This window comes from Phlebotomus argentipes, unplaced genomic scaffold, assembly GCF_947086385.1.
Source record: "Phlebotomus argentipes unplaced genomic scaffold, Phlebotomus argentipes genome assembly scaffold_18, whole genome shotgun sequence".
Taxonomy (NCBI): domain Eukaryota; kingdom Metazoa; phylum Arthropoda; class Insecta; order Diptera; family Psychodidae; genus Phlebotomus; species Phlebotomus argentipes.
This window is the reverse complement of record NW_026776177.1, coordinates 978,048-991,489: the sequence shown is the minus strand read 5'-3', so window position 1 is coordinate 991,489 and position 13,442 is coordinate 978,048. Positions and strand designations below refer to the sequence as shown.

Genomic DNA, 13,442 nt, shown 5'->3' with positions numbered 1-13,442 from the left:
GAAAATTATTTCCGTTGATCGACAATTCTTCAAACTGCTGATTGTCGAACTGCGGACTGACAGCGTTCAGTTTCCCCACCCTGTCAGTGTTGTTTACGTTTTCTCAGCACATCCAGCACTGTTTTTCCTGCATTTCTCTTGTTTCCTGGACAAATATACGCCTCTCCGCCATGTCCGATGATAGCTCAAATGACGCCAAGCCTGAGGAGCAGGAGACACCCGGAGCGCCTGTGAAACGACGGAGATGTGAGTGAAAATCTGCTTTCTGGGTTATGTTTACTAACTTCCCTCGTCTTTTCCAGTGGATCATGAGGATCTCTATCTGGCCGATCTGCCCAATTCCGACTCCTACGAGAAGAGCTACATGCACAGGGATGTGGTGACGCACGTGGTGACGACCAAGACGGATTTCATCGTCACAGCCAGCGTGGATGGACACATAAAGTTCTGGAAGAAGATGGAAGAGGGAGTGGAGTTTGTGAAGCATTTCCGGAGTCACTTGAGTGAGTTCCAGGACGATTTTGATGCATTTCGCCCCACAAAGACTCCGTCTACAATGTCATTTTCTTGCAGATGCCATCACGAGTGTGTCTGTGGATTGTCAGGGGAATCTTCTGTGCACCGCTTCTGTGGACAAGAGCATCAAAGTCTTTGATGTCATCAACTTTGACATGATTAACATGATCCGGGTGGACTATGTGCCCAAATGTACGGAGTGGACTTACTCAGGATCCGACGTAATAGCCAGTTTGATGGTGTAAGTCAGAGTCTCAGCATTGCAATCTCCCGGGAAACTAATTATTCTCCGTATTCCTTGCAGGACAGACACAGATTCCAATGCGATCTACGTTTATGACGGCAAAGGAGACAACAAACTCTTGCACACATTTGACAAACTCCACACGGCGCCCGTTATTATCCTGCGATACAATCCCATCTTCGAGATTGTCGTCTCTGTGGACACTAGAGGGATTTTGGAGTATTGCACAGGGCCTAGGAATGAGTACTCCTTCCCCAGCAAAATCGTCTCCTTCGAGTCGAAACTCGACACGAGTCTCTTCGAGTTCGCCAAGCAGAAAACCATAGTTTCCAGTCTGGAATTCAGCGAAGATGGTCGGAAATTTGCCACTCTGTCATCGGATCGGATGGTGAGAGTCTTTTCCTTCCTCTCGGGCAAACTTCTGCGCGTGTATGACGAATCGCTGGCGAGATTCTCCGAGCGCCATCAGGAACATCCCACGCTGCCGAACATGGAGTTCGGCCGACGAATGGCCAATGAGAAGGATCTGGAGAAGTCGGACAAGCTTTCCCAATCTAATGTAGTCTTCGACAGGAGCGGACACTTTATTCTGTACTCGACGATGTTGGGCGTGAAGCTGGTGAATATTGACACGAATAAGTGCGTCAAGATTCTGGGCAGTAGCGACAATCTCCGGCCGCTGCACATTTCACTGTATCAGGGAAAAGTGAGGAGGACAAAGGGCGCCATCACGATGGAACAGGAAGCGTCTGAGAATCCAACACTTCAATCGATCGCCAATGATCCAACACTCTTCGCAACGGCTTACAAGTGAGTAAACAAAAGTAGAAACAGTTCGTCGATTTATCTCAAGACAGCCTTGGAAATGTCTAGGAAATGTTCAAGGTGAGAGGGTGGATTTCTGTGTCCTTTCGTGAAGGGCAAGGAGTGCTAGAAAAGCTAGAAATTTGTCGTTTCTCGCGTTCTGTCGATCGTCATTCGATCATTCTCTCGAAAAGCGTCATGGCGATTAGACGCTTTTTAGCGAAGCTAAGCAAAATTCTCAACATTTTTCTGGATTTAAGAGAAAGCATTCAAGAAGAATATGTTTTTTAAATTCAGAAGTGGGAAATTACTTGACTTGAACGACATTTTGTGAGGAGAAAAGGTGTGAATCGCATTTATAGCATCTTTTTTTTGGGTCTTTTGGATCGTAATCACAAAATTTGTTTTCTCTTTGTTTCCAGGAAGCAACGATTCTATCTTTATAGCCGCAGATCGCCACTTTATGTGCAGAATAGCGATCGAGACATCTTCAATGAGAAACCTTCCAAGGAAGACATCATCTCTGTGTCCGACGCGCAGGGAAGTCAGATCATCTACGACAATGCCACAATTCACACAACAATGGGCGACATTTACATGAAGCTCTTCGGCAATCAGTGTCCGAAAACGGTGGAGAACTTCTGCACGCACAGCAAAAATGGGTAAGTTGGACGATAAACTAGATTTTGAGGCTGCGGGACGCTAATCAGTCAATCCTCCAGTTACTACAACGGCCACATCTTCCACCGAGTGATCAAGGGCTTCATGATCCAGACGGGCGATCCCACGGGCACGGGCACTGGCGGCAAGTCCATCTGGGGCTCGGACTTCCAGGACGAGTTCGTGGCCACGCTGAAGCACGACAAGCCCTACACGGTGAGCATGGCCAATGCGGGCCCCAACACGAACGGCAGCCAATTCTTCGTCACCGTGCTGCCGACGCCGTGGCTGGACAACAAGCACACGGTCTTCGGGAGAGTGCTGAAGGGCATGGAAGTGGTGCAGAATATCTGCAATGTGAAGACGAATCCCAAGTCGGACAAACCCTACGACGATGTGAAGATTGTGTCAATAAAGCTGCACTAGAATCTATACTTCCATTACACATAATTTATTCTTAAAGATTAGAGACGACGCGCCGCTTGGGCACAAAAAGAAAAGAAGTTGATGATGAAAAAACAGAAGAAATCACACCATGAAGTCTGGGACGTTGAGAAGGGGTGCTCAGTTGGAGGTCTCCCTGTCCAGTCGCGGTCTCTTGCGGTTCGCCTCCACGGAATCTCCCACGTGGTCTCGCTTTTTCACGGTGTTCTGCAAGAAAAACCCACGGGAAAAACAGTGAGCTTGAGGACGAGACTCGCTTGCACGCTTCCGGATTACCTTCTTGTCCCACTGCTGGTGCAAGTATCTCAGAAGGATGTTCTTCTTCTCCGTCACGATGACTGGGAAGAGAGAAATCGGGGGGTTTTTGTGAGTGAGAAATTCAGCCTTGCGAGCACAAATTTAATTACTTTGTTCAGCTGGAACGTCAACAGTTGGGAGGTACACTGGCGGTCGCTTTGAGGACGTCCGCAGGCCGTTTTCTGTGTTGAAGAGAGCAAAGTTCTTGGCATTGTACGAGGGCAGATCCTTGAGGAATTCCGTGATGGTCTGGCAACGAGAAAAAGAGCCCCTCAGGGCCCGAGAAGGGGCAATCAGCACAAGACAGTCGATGCAAAACAGTGCGAAGGTTTTTCGTTTTTCCCCCTCGCAACTCACCTGATCGGCCTTTACAGTCTTCATTTTCTCCTTTTGTACCTGCGTCCTTTCACCCACAAGATCACTGGAGATTGCTGGTGCGGTGGAAAAGCTCGTGGAAAAAGGCGTCCTGGAAAATCTCTATGCTTTTGGCGTGCAAAAACACTGTCAGAAATTTGTCGGACAATGGCGGACTGACAGCAAAACTGTTCGACACACATAATTCCGATCGATCGTGCCGCGGCTTTTCATGCGGGAGGAAAAGCAGTGTGAACTCCCCAGTGATACTTTCCACTCGGCACGGCGAGGCTGGCCACGATGCGCGCCCTCAACCTGAGCAGTCGCGTGCAATGGTTCATTATTGTGATAATTCTGTGGGGCGCCACGGTTCTGCTGTCGCTCACAAATCTCACATCGTCCGGAAGCAATAGTAAACACTTGATGGAGAATGACTTGCGGAGGCTCAACAGGGCCATTTCCTACGTCAACATGCTCGAGTCCAACAATAATCACATCGAGAACCTCCTCCGGGAGCATCTGGAGTGAGTACATACGTGTCCCGATGACAGGGCGTTCCTGGAAGCACACCGGGAGGTTTGCGAGTGAACAGATCGCTTTGTTGTCCACTTAAACCAAGATTATAAACGCTACAGAATGCATAGAATGGCCAAATATAGGACTGAAGCTTCCGGTGTGGGAAATTTGCATAAAATCTGCAGAGATCAGTGCCTGGAGTTCGGGAGAAGTACTTAAGTTAAACCGGTTTCTAAATATAGTATTCCTGATTCTGGGAATCACTTATTTTCTCTCATTACTTCTCCATCGAGACGCACTGATTTGATCACTTAAAAGCCAGTTTTTCTAATGCATTTTCTCTCCTTCCAGGGATGGCAATTTCGACGAGCAGGACAAGAAGGAGTTGGCGCAGAAGATAGAGGTGAAGATAAAGAGTCTGATAGGCAGCAAAACCCAGAGCGCACCGCCGGCAGAGTATGATAATCTCCTCCGTCGGATTTACACAAACACGCAGGAGATGTACAATTTCGTGAATGCGGAGATGAGCAGCATCAAGATTCGTGCCAAGACGGCCAATCCCGAGGTGGTGAGCGCCGTTGACGAGGCGATGAAGCTGCTGAGGGAGCACAAGGGTTCCCTCCTCACGGACATCGAGGATCTGAGGCGATCGGACGGACACGAGCAGTGGCGCGAGCAGGAATTCAGGAATCTGTCGAACCTCGTGCAGCAGAGACTGCATCGACTGCAGAATCCCGCGGACTGTAGCAATGCCAGGAAGATTGTGTGTCGCCTGAACAAGGGCTGTGGCTACGGTTGTCAGCTGCATCACGTCGTGTACTGCTTCATCATGGCCTACGCCACTGAGCGAACGCTCATCCTCAAGTCCAAGGGCTGGCGATATCACAAGGCCGGATGGGAGGAGATTTTCCAGCCTGTCTCGGAAACGTGTGTGGATGTGAATGGCAAGACGCACGCCAATTGGCCTGGGAAGCCCTCAACCCAGGTCCTCACGCTGCCCATCATTGATTCCCTGCATCCGCGACCTGAACACCTGCCGCTCGCCATTCCAGCCGATCTGGCGCCGCGTCTCACGCGCATTCACGGCGATCCGTTCGTGTGGTGGGTCGGCCAGTTCCTCAAATACCTGCTGCGACCACAAGCGTCCACACAGCAGATGCTGGACACTGGAATCCGGAATCTGGGCTTCAAGAATCCCATTGTTGGGTGAGTTTGGCACGGAGATGGCTTTATTAGCTCCCAATTTATCTAATTAATCCAATTCCTCGACAGCGTTCACATCCGACGCACCGATAAAGTGGGCACAGAGGCGGCGTTTCACAGTCTCGCCGAGTACATGACAGCCGTTGATGAATTCTACGATCAACTTGAGCTGCGACAGAGTGTTGATAAGCGGAGAGTCTATATTGCTTCAGATGATTACAAGGTGAGCGCGATTTAAGGCGAGATAACGTGAGTGTGTGATAATGAATGGATTTTCCAGAGAGAAATGTTTCTCTAATTGGCCAATTAAGGAGATACAAAATTTAAGAAAAGAGTTTTTAGCGTATTCATCAATGTTGTTAAATTTCCTCCCAGAAAAGCAGTGATAAAAGCGTAATCTAGAAAGAGTCTGAAAATAAATTCTACATGGTCAAAACGCACGATGAATAAACTATTTATCAATCATTGTGTGTATAAAAAGACCATCAAATTACTTTGTATTTTTGTAGTTGAGTACTTTTCGTGCCAGTTTTGGGCGGTTTTTCGAAGTCATTATTAACTTTTCCCACCGAGGGTTGCTGAAGTGAAGAACGGACGAATCACTTCAGCAGGAATATCAAGGAATGGACGGGAATCTAGGAAAAGATAAAATTAAAAATCAAAAACCTTAGAAATTATCTCTAATAACTCCATCTGAGGCTCAGAATTGCTTTTCTTTTTCTAAGTTTATTCCCTAACATTCTTTTTGATGCTTTAAGGTCCTTTCTCAGGCTTGAAACTTCTCCAAAGAACTCTTTTAAAAAAAGCTAAAAATGTCATATTCCACAATACTCATTTGGAGAGCTGACTTCCTGGCGTAATCCTGGTCAGGAAAGAGAGGAATTTAAACGCGAAAAGAAAGCTTTTCAGCTTCATCAGCTGATCAGCTGATGGTTTTAGGCGAAAATTGAGGGATAAATGCCGATATAAAGCGACAAAGTGAAGGAAAATACACGAAAAAGAAAAGGGAAGTGAGAAAGAGTTGTGAAAAAACACAATTGCGAGAGAATCGAACCCGCGACTTCACGATCTTGTGCTAAATTCTCTTATGTGAGATTTGAATGGATTTTTAAGAGCGAAATCGTGAGACTGAACAACCCTCAATTTTTCACCCTTTTTCAGGTGATCGAAGAGGCGCGATCGAATTATCCTCACTACGAAGTCGTTGGGGATCCGAATGTGGCCCGAATGGCGGCCGTGTCGTCGCGCTACACGGACTTCTCCCTGAATGGCATCATCCTGGACACGCACTTGCTCTCTCTCTCCGACTATCTCGTGTGCACGTTCAGCTCACAAGTGTGTCGCGTGGCTTATGAGATCATGCAGACGCTGCACACGGAGGATGCGACGCAGCGCTTCAAGTCACTGGACGATATTTACTACTATGGCGGCCAAAATGCCCACAATCGGCGCGCCGTGCTGCCGCACACGCCGCGCAACAGTCGCGAGATTGTGATGCAGAAGAACGACCTAATCAGCATTGCGGGGAATCACTGGAATGGCTTCTCCAAGGGCAAGAACACCCGCACGAATCAAGTGGGCCTCTTTCCCTCCTTCAAGGTGGTGGACAAAGTGGAGGTGGCGGACTTTCCCACGTACAACCAGAAGACGTAGCTCAGCAAAAAAAGACATTCCCAGTGGCAGAAACAACGCGTAGGCCAAGTATTTTTTCATTCTCTGTCAATTTGGGAAGTGCATCATTTTGTGGTAATTTATCTGATAAATCTAGAGCGTAATAATATTGTTAGATCGTCTGTTTTTTATTATTATCATAATTACAGTGATAATTTAATTGAGAAAACACTGCATTTTTTATTTAATCTTCTTACAAAATCAAGAGTGTTGCAGAAAATTAGCATTTGCAGTCATTTTCTGTCTCTTCATAATGAGAAAATGTGAAAATTCTAGGGAAAATATACTTAAAAATCGTGGTGAAAAAACTCTCAACAGGCCTTTAAGGCGAGATCATGTGATTTCTTTCTTGGGCAATTTATTCAAAAATTTTGGCTTCAGAAACAGTCCGAAAAACATCACTTTCTTGAGATTTATTCACTGCATCTCAAGTATAATTTAGATATCGCATTTTATACATTCAATTACAGTGTAGAATCGAGAGTTGTGGAACTTTCTATTAACTCTATTAAACCCTAAAAGAATCCTTAGAAAAAAAAATCAATTACACACAAATTTCTCACTTACTGGGAAATATTTTCTCAAAATTCCACAAATTTTTACTTTCAATTCTACACTGTAATTCTGTCTTTTCCTTAAACAACAAAATTCACCGAAATAGAAAAGTATCAAGAAATCAAAAGAGCTAAAAACATATTGAGAATCTTCTCACAATTTAGAATTTTCACAAAATCTCTCCAAACATTGCGCGCAATGAAAAAGACTGCAAATGCTGACATTTCTTCGGCATGAATTAGAGATACGCTGACACGCTCTTCACTCTCAATCTCTATCTATTGATATTTTCACCCTTTTCCTTTTCTCCCGTGAGAAAAGAAATCCTAACAACGGAAAAAAATGCATCGGAAATAGAAAAGAAAACTCACGCAGTCACGCGGACAGAAATTGGGGATAATTTTTCCTATCTGATGGACGAGAATAGATTGAGGAGACTCTTGTTCTCCTTCTGGCTGCGCACTTTGCTGAACACATTCCAGAAGCGCAGCGTCTCATCGCCAGCGCCCGTCACGATCGCCTCACCGTCAGGACTGAGGGCCAAGTACAGCACGCGATACGAGTGACCCGTGAGCTTGGCCACTTGCGTCAGCGACGGATACTTCCACACCAGGATCTGATTCTGCGAGTATCCGTGCGTGGAGACCAACTCTGAGGAGTGCTTCGACCACGCCAGGTTGCACACTTGCGATCCTGCAATTAAAGACGAGAAAAGTGCATCAAGATCATGATCAGGCATTGCTCTAATTCCACTGCCAATAAATAAGTGATAACAGAGAGAGAGAATTCCTATTATTAGAAACCACAATTCGTGTCTGGACATTTTCACGCACTTCTTCTGACCTCTTTTTTCTTTATTATGTGAATTTCTGTATCATTTATCGTGCTAATGAACTTCCAACGCACTTTTCTTCTATCTCTTTCGCAAAGGCACAACTCTAAAGTGCGTGCGTGTGTGTGACCCAATTCTCCACCGATAGTGTTTGTTTCACAAATTAACTCTTTATCACCGTCGCACACTTTGCCTTTGAAATTTGCCATTGTCCCCATATAATATTCTTGTGGTCAATTGACAAGTTTCTCTCTTTCTCTGTGGCTACAAAGAGAGTCTCAAATCTCAGTTCGTAATTAAATTACACACGCGGCACTTCCCATGCAAATTCCAATTGAAGGTGAAAGACCATCAGAACCGATGATCTCATCACAATTCAAATGTGTCTTTTGCCACCACACATTTTCTTCTCTCCTTCTCTGTCGTCTGCTAACTGTTTTTGGGCCCCGGAAATTGGTCAATGATGATGACCCAAACTCACCCGTGTCGACACACTGCATCGGCTGTCCCGTGAGCGTATTCCAGAAGCGAATGCACCTGTCCGCCGTGCCGCCGCCACTCGCCAGCAGCCCGTGATGGTGTGGCGACCACGCGATGGCCTTCACGGCCGCCATGTGCTCCGAGTACGACTGCACGGGCGTCAGCGCGTGCTGATTCCACACGTACAGCCGATTGTCGTTGCCGCCGCTGGCCAGATACTGGTTGTCCGGCGACCACTTCAGGCCGCACACCTCCTGCCTGTGCCCCGTGAGCCGGCGCTCCGGCACGGCGGAGCCCGTGCGCGTGTCACGCTGCATGATTAGCCTGTCGCGACTGCCGCTGGACAGGATGTCGCCATTCCACGCCAACGCGCCCACGCGCGCCGAGTGGCCCATCAGCTTGTTCACCTGCTTGTTGGCCGCCACGTCCCACACCGTCACGTAGCCGTGATGCGTGCCCACGGCCACATACGTGCCGCGCTCGTTCCACGACACCGACGTCACGGAGTTGCTGTCCGCATGGAGATCACAGAGGCGAGTGACTTGGCTCGTGCACGCACTCCACAAGTACACGCAGCTGCCCAGGCCCACGGCCAGCACGTTCAGATTGGACCAGTCCACGAGGTTGAGGTAGAAGTCATCCTGCAGCTCCGGCGCGTCCAGCACCTGCGGAAAGGAATGCTATTTTTAGCGCCGGAAATGGAGAACACAGATGACTTTGGCATGACTAAAAGGGCGTTCCAGGTATTGACATTCACCACATGCAGTCATTACGCAACCGATGGAACCCTTCGTCGCTAGATAAGGCAGCTTGACCCCGGGCATTATCAGGAAGCGACGGCGGCTTATCTCGAAGCCTCACCACACGACGTGCATCGGCACTAACCTTGAAGGGGATCCGGGAGATCTTCCGCATGGCCTTCTTGGGCGACCGCAGGAGCTTCTGGCTCTTGGCACTGATGGGCGACAGCGAGTAGGAGCACAGCTCGCTGGTGTCCTCCTCTGCCTGGTACTTGAACAGTGTCCTCTTGGCGCTCAGCGCCTGATGCTTCGTGGGCGTGGAATCATCCACGCACTTCACGTCGTCAATTGTGCCGCCCAGGAGCTCATTCCGCAGCAGGCACGAGTACGCCACGCTGTCCCTCATCGAGTCCCCATAGTCGCGATGCTTCTTGCCACTGCTCGGCGTCGTGGCATCTCCGGACTTGGTCACAGTGGCGAAGTTCGTCTGCCAGTTGTTGTTCACGCGACACGGAATGAATCTGTCCAGTGGCGAGCCACTGTTCTCACTCAGGCGCCTCGACGTGGGGCTGTAGTGCTTGAGGATGCGCTCCTCGAATTCCGGATTCATGGCTGCGTTCACTCTCAGTCACTGCACGCAATCATGTTCCAGCGAGCGAGACTGCCTGCGAAAGACGATGAGAAGGGGCGATAGAGAGACAATTGGCCAGCATATTTCTCACTCACACCCATGCCCTTATCGCCCGACCCCACAAATAGCCCAAATGCACCGCACAGAGTGACTAATTTATGCAATTGGAAGCAATATGACTTGGTGGAAAAACGGGATTTCTGTCACTCTAAGCAAAAATTTCACACTCATCCATTTCAGCCACTTTCACACGCCCATTCCGGGAAATTTCACTACCTGCACGTCCGACGTGGACTCCCGCGAGAGTTTTCACGAAAATAAGTGGGTTTTACGAGCACAAAATTGGGATAATCGCAAAATATCACCTTCTCAAATAAACCCACATACAAAACTCCGACTGACACGCCATAATAAGGAGGGTTGTCCAATGGAAAAATTGACAGAAAATTTCACTTTTCTCGCACTTCAATGAAATTCCCCAATTTCTCCGCCAATCGATTGTATTTCACGCGACATAGCATTATTCCTGAATTCTTGCCATTAATTCATTAAAATAAACATCTCAGGTGAATCTTTTCCTCACAAAAGATTTCAAATATTGCCATAAACAGGGTTGTCCAGCACGAAAAAACCGTTGACATATTCTCACACTTGCCGACGCCAGCGCTCCATGCGACTGGGCGTTGCACTATCAATTCGAATCATTTTTCAAGAGCATATCAAATAATTATTTGATATCACGCGTGAGAGTGGAATCGTTCTATTTGAACTAAATATTACAAGATAATTTAAGCGCTTTCTCTCCTACGACGCCTTCGCCTCTTGGTGTATCTTGGAGCCACCCATGATGGCCTTGACATCCTCAGCATCGAGAGTCTCGTACTTCAGGAGCGCCTCCGCCAGAGCCTTGTGCTCCTTGGGATGCGCCTTGAGGATCGCCTTGGCCCGCTCGTAGCTATCACTGAGGATTTTCTTAATCTCCGCATCCACCTGCCGAACAACACAGACTCTCTCATTCTGCTCTGATGGCCAGTCATCATCATCCCACTCACCTGCTCAACTGTGTTGGGCCCTAGAGATTCGCTCGGCTGCAGCCCCTTCGCACCCTCAATCGTGCGCAGCCCCACGCGCTCCGACATGCCCCAGTCCTTCACCATGTGCGTGGCGATGCTCGTGGCCTGCTTCAGATCACTCCCGGCGCCAGAAGTGATGTTCTCCGGGCCGAAAACCAGCTCCTCCGCCGCCCTGCCGCCCATCATCGTGTCCATCATGGCCAGGAGCTGGGCCTTTGTGACATGGTAGCGCTCCTTCTCTGGGATGTACGACGTGTGCCCCAGCGAGGGGCCCCTCGGCATGATGGTCACCTTGTGAATGGGGTGACTCTCCTTCGTGAAGTACGCCACAATGGCGTGTCCGCCCTCGTGATAGGCCGTGATCTTGTTCGCCTCCTCGTCCGGCACGCGAGCCTTCTTCTCCGGCCCCATCAGCACTTTATCGCGGGCACTCTCGAGGTGCTTCATCGTCACCACCTCCGCCCCATCAATCGCCGCCCTCAGAGCCGCCTGATTCACCATATTCTCCAGATCTGCGCCCGTGAATCCCGTCGTTCCGCGCGCCAGTGTGTCAATGTCGATGTCCTTGTGCAGAATCTTGGCCAGGTAGAGCGTGAGGATCTCTCGGCGGCCCCCAAAGTCGGGCGTGGGCACCACCACTTCCACATCAAAGCGCCCCGGTCGCAGCAGCGCCTGATCGAGATCATCCCGCCTATTCGTCGCGCCCAGGACAATCACACCCTCATTCTGGTGGAAGCCATCCATCTCCGACAGCAGCTGGTTGATCGTCTGATTGGCGTACGGATGCAGAACGGAGTTTGTCCTCTTGGCGCCCACCGAATCGATCTCATCGATGAAGATCACACACGGCGCCCTCTCCTTGGCCGCCTTGAACAGATCACGCACCCGCCGGGCGCCCTGTCCCACCAACACCTCGTCGAACTCCGGCCCGGCGGCGTGGAAGAAGGGCACTCCAGCCTCTCCGGCGATTGCACGCGCCAGCAGCGTCTTCCCTGTGCCCGGCGGCCCCACCAGCAGCACCCCTTTGGGCAGCTTGCCGCCCAGATTGGAGAACTTGTCGGGATTCTTGAGGAACTCCACCACTTCCTTCAGCTCCTGCTTCGCCTCGTCGCATCCCTTGACGTCCTCGAAAGTCACATTGATCTCCTCCGGATCCACTTCCACTTGGTTGCCCAGCTGAATCCTAGTTTGGGAATTACTTGTTAAACACAACTCAGCGTGAATCCCAATGAGTCAAGAGCGAGAGGACAAGACAAATATCCTTACCTAAACACCGATCCACTCGTCGAGGAGAACAGACTGAAGAATATCCCGATAAACACAATGATGATCACGATCTGCTGGAGAACCTGCAAGCAATGGAAGATTACTCTCTAGGGCGAGGCGGGGCGAGGGCGCGCACACGGATCCTACCTTGAGGTACTTCATAGTTCGACTCCCTTTGGTGCCATCGGCACTGTTGGCCGCCAGGTAACCCTCGGCAAAGGCCACTTTCAGTCTCTGCTTCTGCTCCCCATTCAGTCCGCCGTCCTCCACCTGCTGCAGCAGCTTGTTCAGCGTCTCGCTGCCGGATGTGGCACTGGCCGGAACATGGGGGGCGTCTGCACGACCGCTGGGCCCCAAACTCCCCCGAAATCTCGCCAACAGCCCCGGATTTCGCTTCATTTCGGCGTCTATGGATCTGTCTGTCTTGAATCCGCGGATCTGGATGCTGCACTTAAGATTATTGGCCAGGAGACTTCCCGGGAAACTCGATATCCTTCCGCTGGTCGTGGGCTTTATGCTAAATGAGTCTTCTGGCACGTAACTCACTCTCCACGGTGACTTATCCCGTGGTATCCTCCGCTCTGGGTGCAGGACGACGCAGAGCTCCGTGAGGTGTGCATTCGAGAGCCTCTGGTGGGCGGGAAAGGGGGCAAATCGCATACTCTGGAGGACTTCCTGCATACTCAGCGGACACAGTATCGTCTTATCTAACTGAAGAGTGTGGTTATGTTTCTCAGTCGCAGCGTTCTTCTTTGTCTTGTGTTTCTTCAGAGCCACATTGTTCCGCCGCGGTGTTATTTGGCTCAGATGGAAGAGGATTTGCTGGAAAATTCGAGGGCACAGAGAGTGAACTGGCCACTTTTCACTGTCGGCCAAGGCCTACGTGCAGACTCGGTGGTCTGACGAAAGTCCATGAAATCGCCTCCAATACTCACTTGATTGTGATGATTTAGGGAAAACATTGTCACTTCTGCACAATTTACCTATTACTGTACCACCAGAGCCTCACAAATGCCCAATATGCACGATAAATGGGGGTTTTATCGCCAAATAAAAACTTTTTGAGAAAAATCGCAAGGCGACAAGGTTGACATTTGTCCTCTGCGGCAGTGGCGCCTCAACCGGTTTACACAGAAGACTCGTCCGAAACAATCTC

General features: G+C 49.4%; 6 protein-coding genes across 11 annotated transcripts in view; 2 read left to right on the top strand and 4 right to left on the bottom strand.

Moving 5' to 3' along the window:
• The window catches only part of LOC132261153 (arf-GAP with coiled-coil, ANK repeat and PH domain-containing protein 2), a 292,140-nt gene that overhangs the window by 225,802 nt on the left and 52,896 nt on the right, over positions 1-13,442 (bottom strand). The gene's annotated exons all lie outside the window — the stretch shown is intronic.
• LOC132260452 (peptidylprolyl isomerase domain and WD repeat-containing protein 1) lies at positions 77-2,650 on the top strand. Its single transcript, XM_059758566.1, has 6 exons — positions 77-246; positions 303-503; positions 574-757; positions 821-1,570; positions 1,987-2,226; positions 2,287-2,650. The coding sequence occupies exons 1-6, from the start codon at positions 171-173 to the stop codon at positions 2,648-2,650; spliced, it is 1,815 nt and encodes a 604-aa protein (XP_059614549.1). The 5' UTR covers positions 77-170.
• Positions 2,659-3,467, bottom strand: LOC132260456 (DET1- and DDB1-associated protein 1). The gene is made up of 4 exons (XM_059758571.1): positions 3,323-3,467; positions 3,076-3,214; positions 2,945-3,006; positions 2,659-2,875 (listed from the first exon to the last, which is right to left on the bottom strand). The coding sequence occupies exons 1-4, from the start codon at positions 3,344-3,346 to the stop codon at positions 2,789-2,791; spliced, it is 312 nt and encodes a 103-aa protein (XP_059614554.1). The 5' UTR covers positions 3,347-3,467; the 3' UTR covers positions 2,659-2,788.
• LOC132260453 (alpha-(1,6)-fucosyltransferase) lies at positions 3,504-6,700 on the top strand. The gene is made up of 4 exons (XM_059758567.1): positions 3,504-3,843; positions 4,187-5,041; positions 5,108-5,261; positions 6,200-6,700. The coding sequence occupies exons 1-4, from the start codon at positions 3,620-3,622 to the stop codon at positions 6,689-6,691; spliced, it is 1,725 nt and encodes a 574-aa protein (XP_059614550.1). The 5' UTR covers positions 3,504-3,619; the 3' UTR covers positions 6,692-6,700.
• On the bottom strand, positions 7,658-10,573 carry LOC132260455 (fizzy-related protein homolog). Its single transcript, XM_059758570.1, has 4 exons — positions 10,224-10,573; positions 9,462-9,981; positions 8,578-9,241; positions 7,658-7,957 (listed from the first exon to the last, which is right to left on the bottom strand). Exons 2-4 carry the CDS (start codon positions 9,924-9,926, stop codon positions 7,671-7,673), a joined length of 1,416 nt encoding a protein of 471 aa, XP_059614553.1. The 5' UTR covers positions 9,927-9,981; positions 10,224-10,573; the 3' UTR covers positions 7,658-7,670.
• On the bottom strand, positions 10,692-13,408 carry LOC132260450 (ATP-dependent zinc metalloprotease YME1L). Of its 4 annotated transcripts, none has more exons than XM_059758562.1 (5): positions 13,222-13,408; positions 12,434-13,108; positions 12,287-12,369; positions 11,000-12,218; positions 10,692-10,937 (listed from the first exon to the last, which is right to left on the bottom strand). In XM_059758562.1, the coding sequence occupies exons 1-5, from the start codon at positions 13,246-13,248 to the stop codon at positions 10,752-10,754; spliced, it is 2,190 nt and encodes a 729-aa protein (XP_059614545.1). In that variant the 5' UTR covers positions 13,249-13,408; the 3' UTR covers positions 10,692-10,751. The 4 variants fall into 4 exon arrangements, with proteins under 4 accessions (XP_059614545.1, XP_059614547.1, XP_059614546.1 ...); XM_059758564.1 differs by having other exon boundaries at positions 11,000-12,203; XM_059758563.1 differs by having other exon boundaries at positions 12,287-12,357.

Excerpts from the sequence above, each read along its gene's own strand:
- LOC132260452 (XM_059758566.1), top strand. The coding sequence starts at position 171 with ATGTCCGATGATAGCTCAAATGACGCCAAGCCTGAGGAGCAGGAGACA. Across the intron at positions 758-820 it reads GTAATAGCCAGTTTGATGGT|GACAGACACAGATTCCAATG; the intron begins GTAAGTCAGAGT and ends TATTCCTTGCAG. Across the intron at positions 1,571-1,986 it reads CTCTTCGCAACGGCTTACAA|GAAGCAACGATTCTATCTTT; the intron begins GTGAGTAAACAA and ends CTTTGTTTCCAG.
- LOC132260456 (XM_059758571.1), bottom strand. The coding sequence starts at position 3,346 with ATGAAGACTGTAAAGGCCGATCAG. Across the intron at positions 3,215-3,322 it reads AGACTGTAAAGGCCGATCAG|ACCATCACGGAATTCCTCAA; the intron begins GTGAGTTGCGAG and ends TCTCGTTGCCAG. Across the intron at positions 3,007-3,075 it reads TGACGTTCCAGCTGAACAAA|TCATCGTGACGGAGAAGAAG; the intron begins GTAATTAAATTT and ends CTCTCTTCCCAG.
- LOC132260453 (XM_059758567.1), top strand. The coding sequence starts at position 3,620 with ATGCGCGCCCTCAACCTGAGCAGTCGCGTGCAATGGTTCATTATTGTG. Across the intron at positions 5,042-5,107 it reads TTCAAGAATCCCATTGTTGG|CGTTCACATCCGACGCACCG; the intron begins GTGAGTTTGGCA and ends ATTCCTCGACAG. Across the intron at positions 5,262-6,199 it reads TTGCTTCAGATGATTACAAG|GTGATCGAAGAGGCGCGATC; the intron begins GTGAGCGCGATT and ends ACCCTTTTTCAG.
- LOC132260455 (XM_059758570.1), bottom strand. The coding sequence starts at position 9,926 with ATGAATCCGGAATTCGAGGAGCGCATCCTCAAGCACTACAGCCCCACG. Across the intron at positions 9,242-9,461 it reads TCTCCCGGATCCCCTTCAAG|GTGCTGGACGCGCCGGAGCT; the intron begins GTTAGTGCCGAT and ends TCCTTTCCGCAG. Across the intron at positions 7,958-8,577 it reads GATGCAGTGTGTCGACACGG|GATCGCAAGTGTGCAACCTG; the intron begins GTGAGTTTGGGT and ends CTTTAATTGCAG.
- LOC132260450 (XM_059758562.1), bottom strand. The coding sequence starts at position 13,248 with ATGTTTTCCCTAAATCATCACAATCAA. Across the intron at positions 13,109-13,221 it reads CCCTAAATCATCACAATCAA|CAAATCCTCTTCCATCTGAG; the intron begins GTGAGTATTGGA and ends CGAATTTTCCAG. Across the intron at positions 12,219-12,286 it reads ACGAGTGGATCGGTGTTTAG|TAATTCCCAAACTAGGATTC; the intron begins GTAAGGATATTT and ends GTGTTTAACAAG.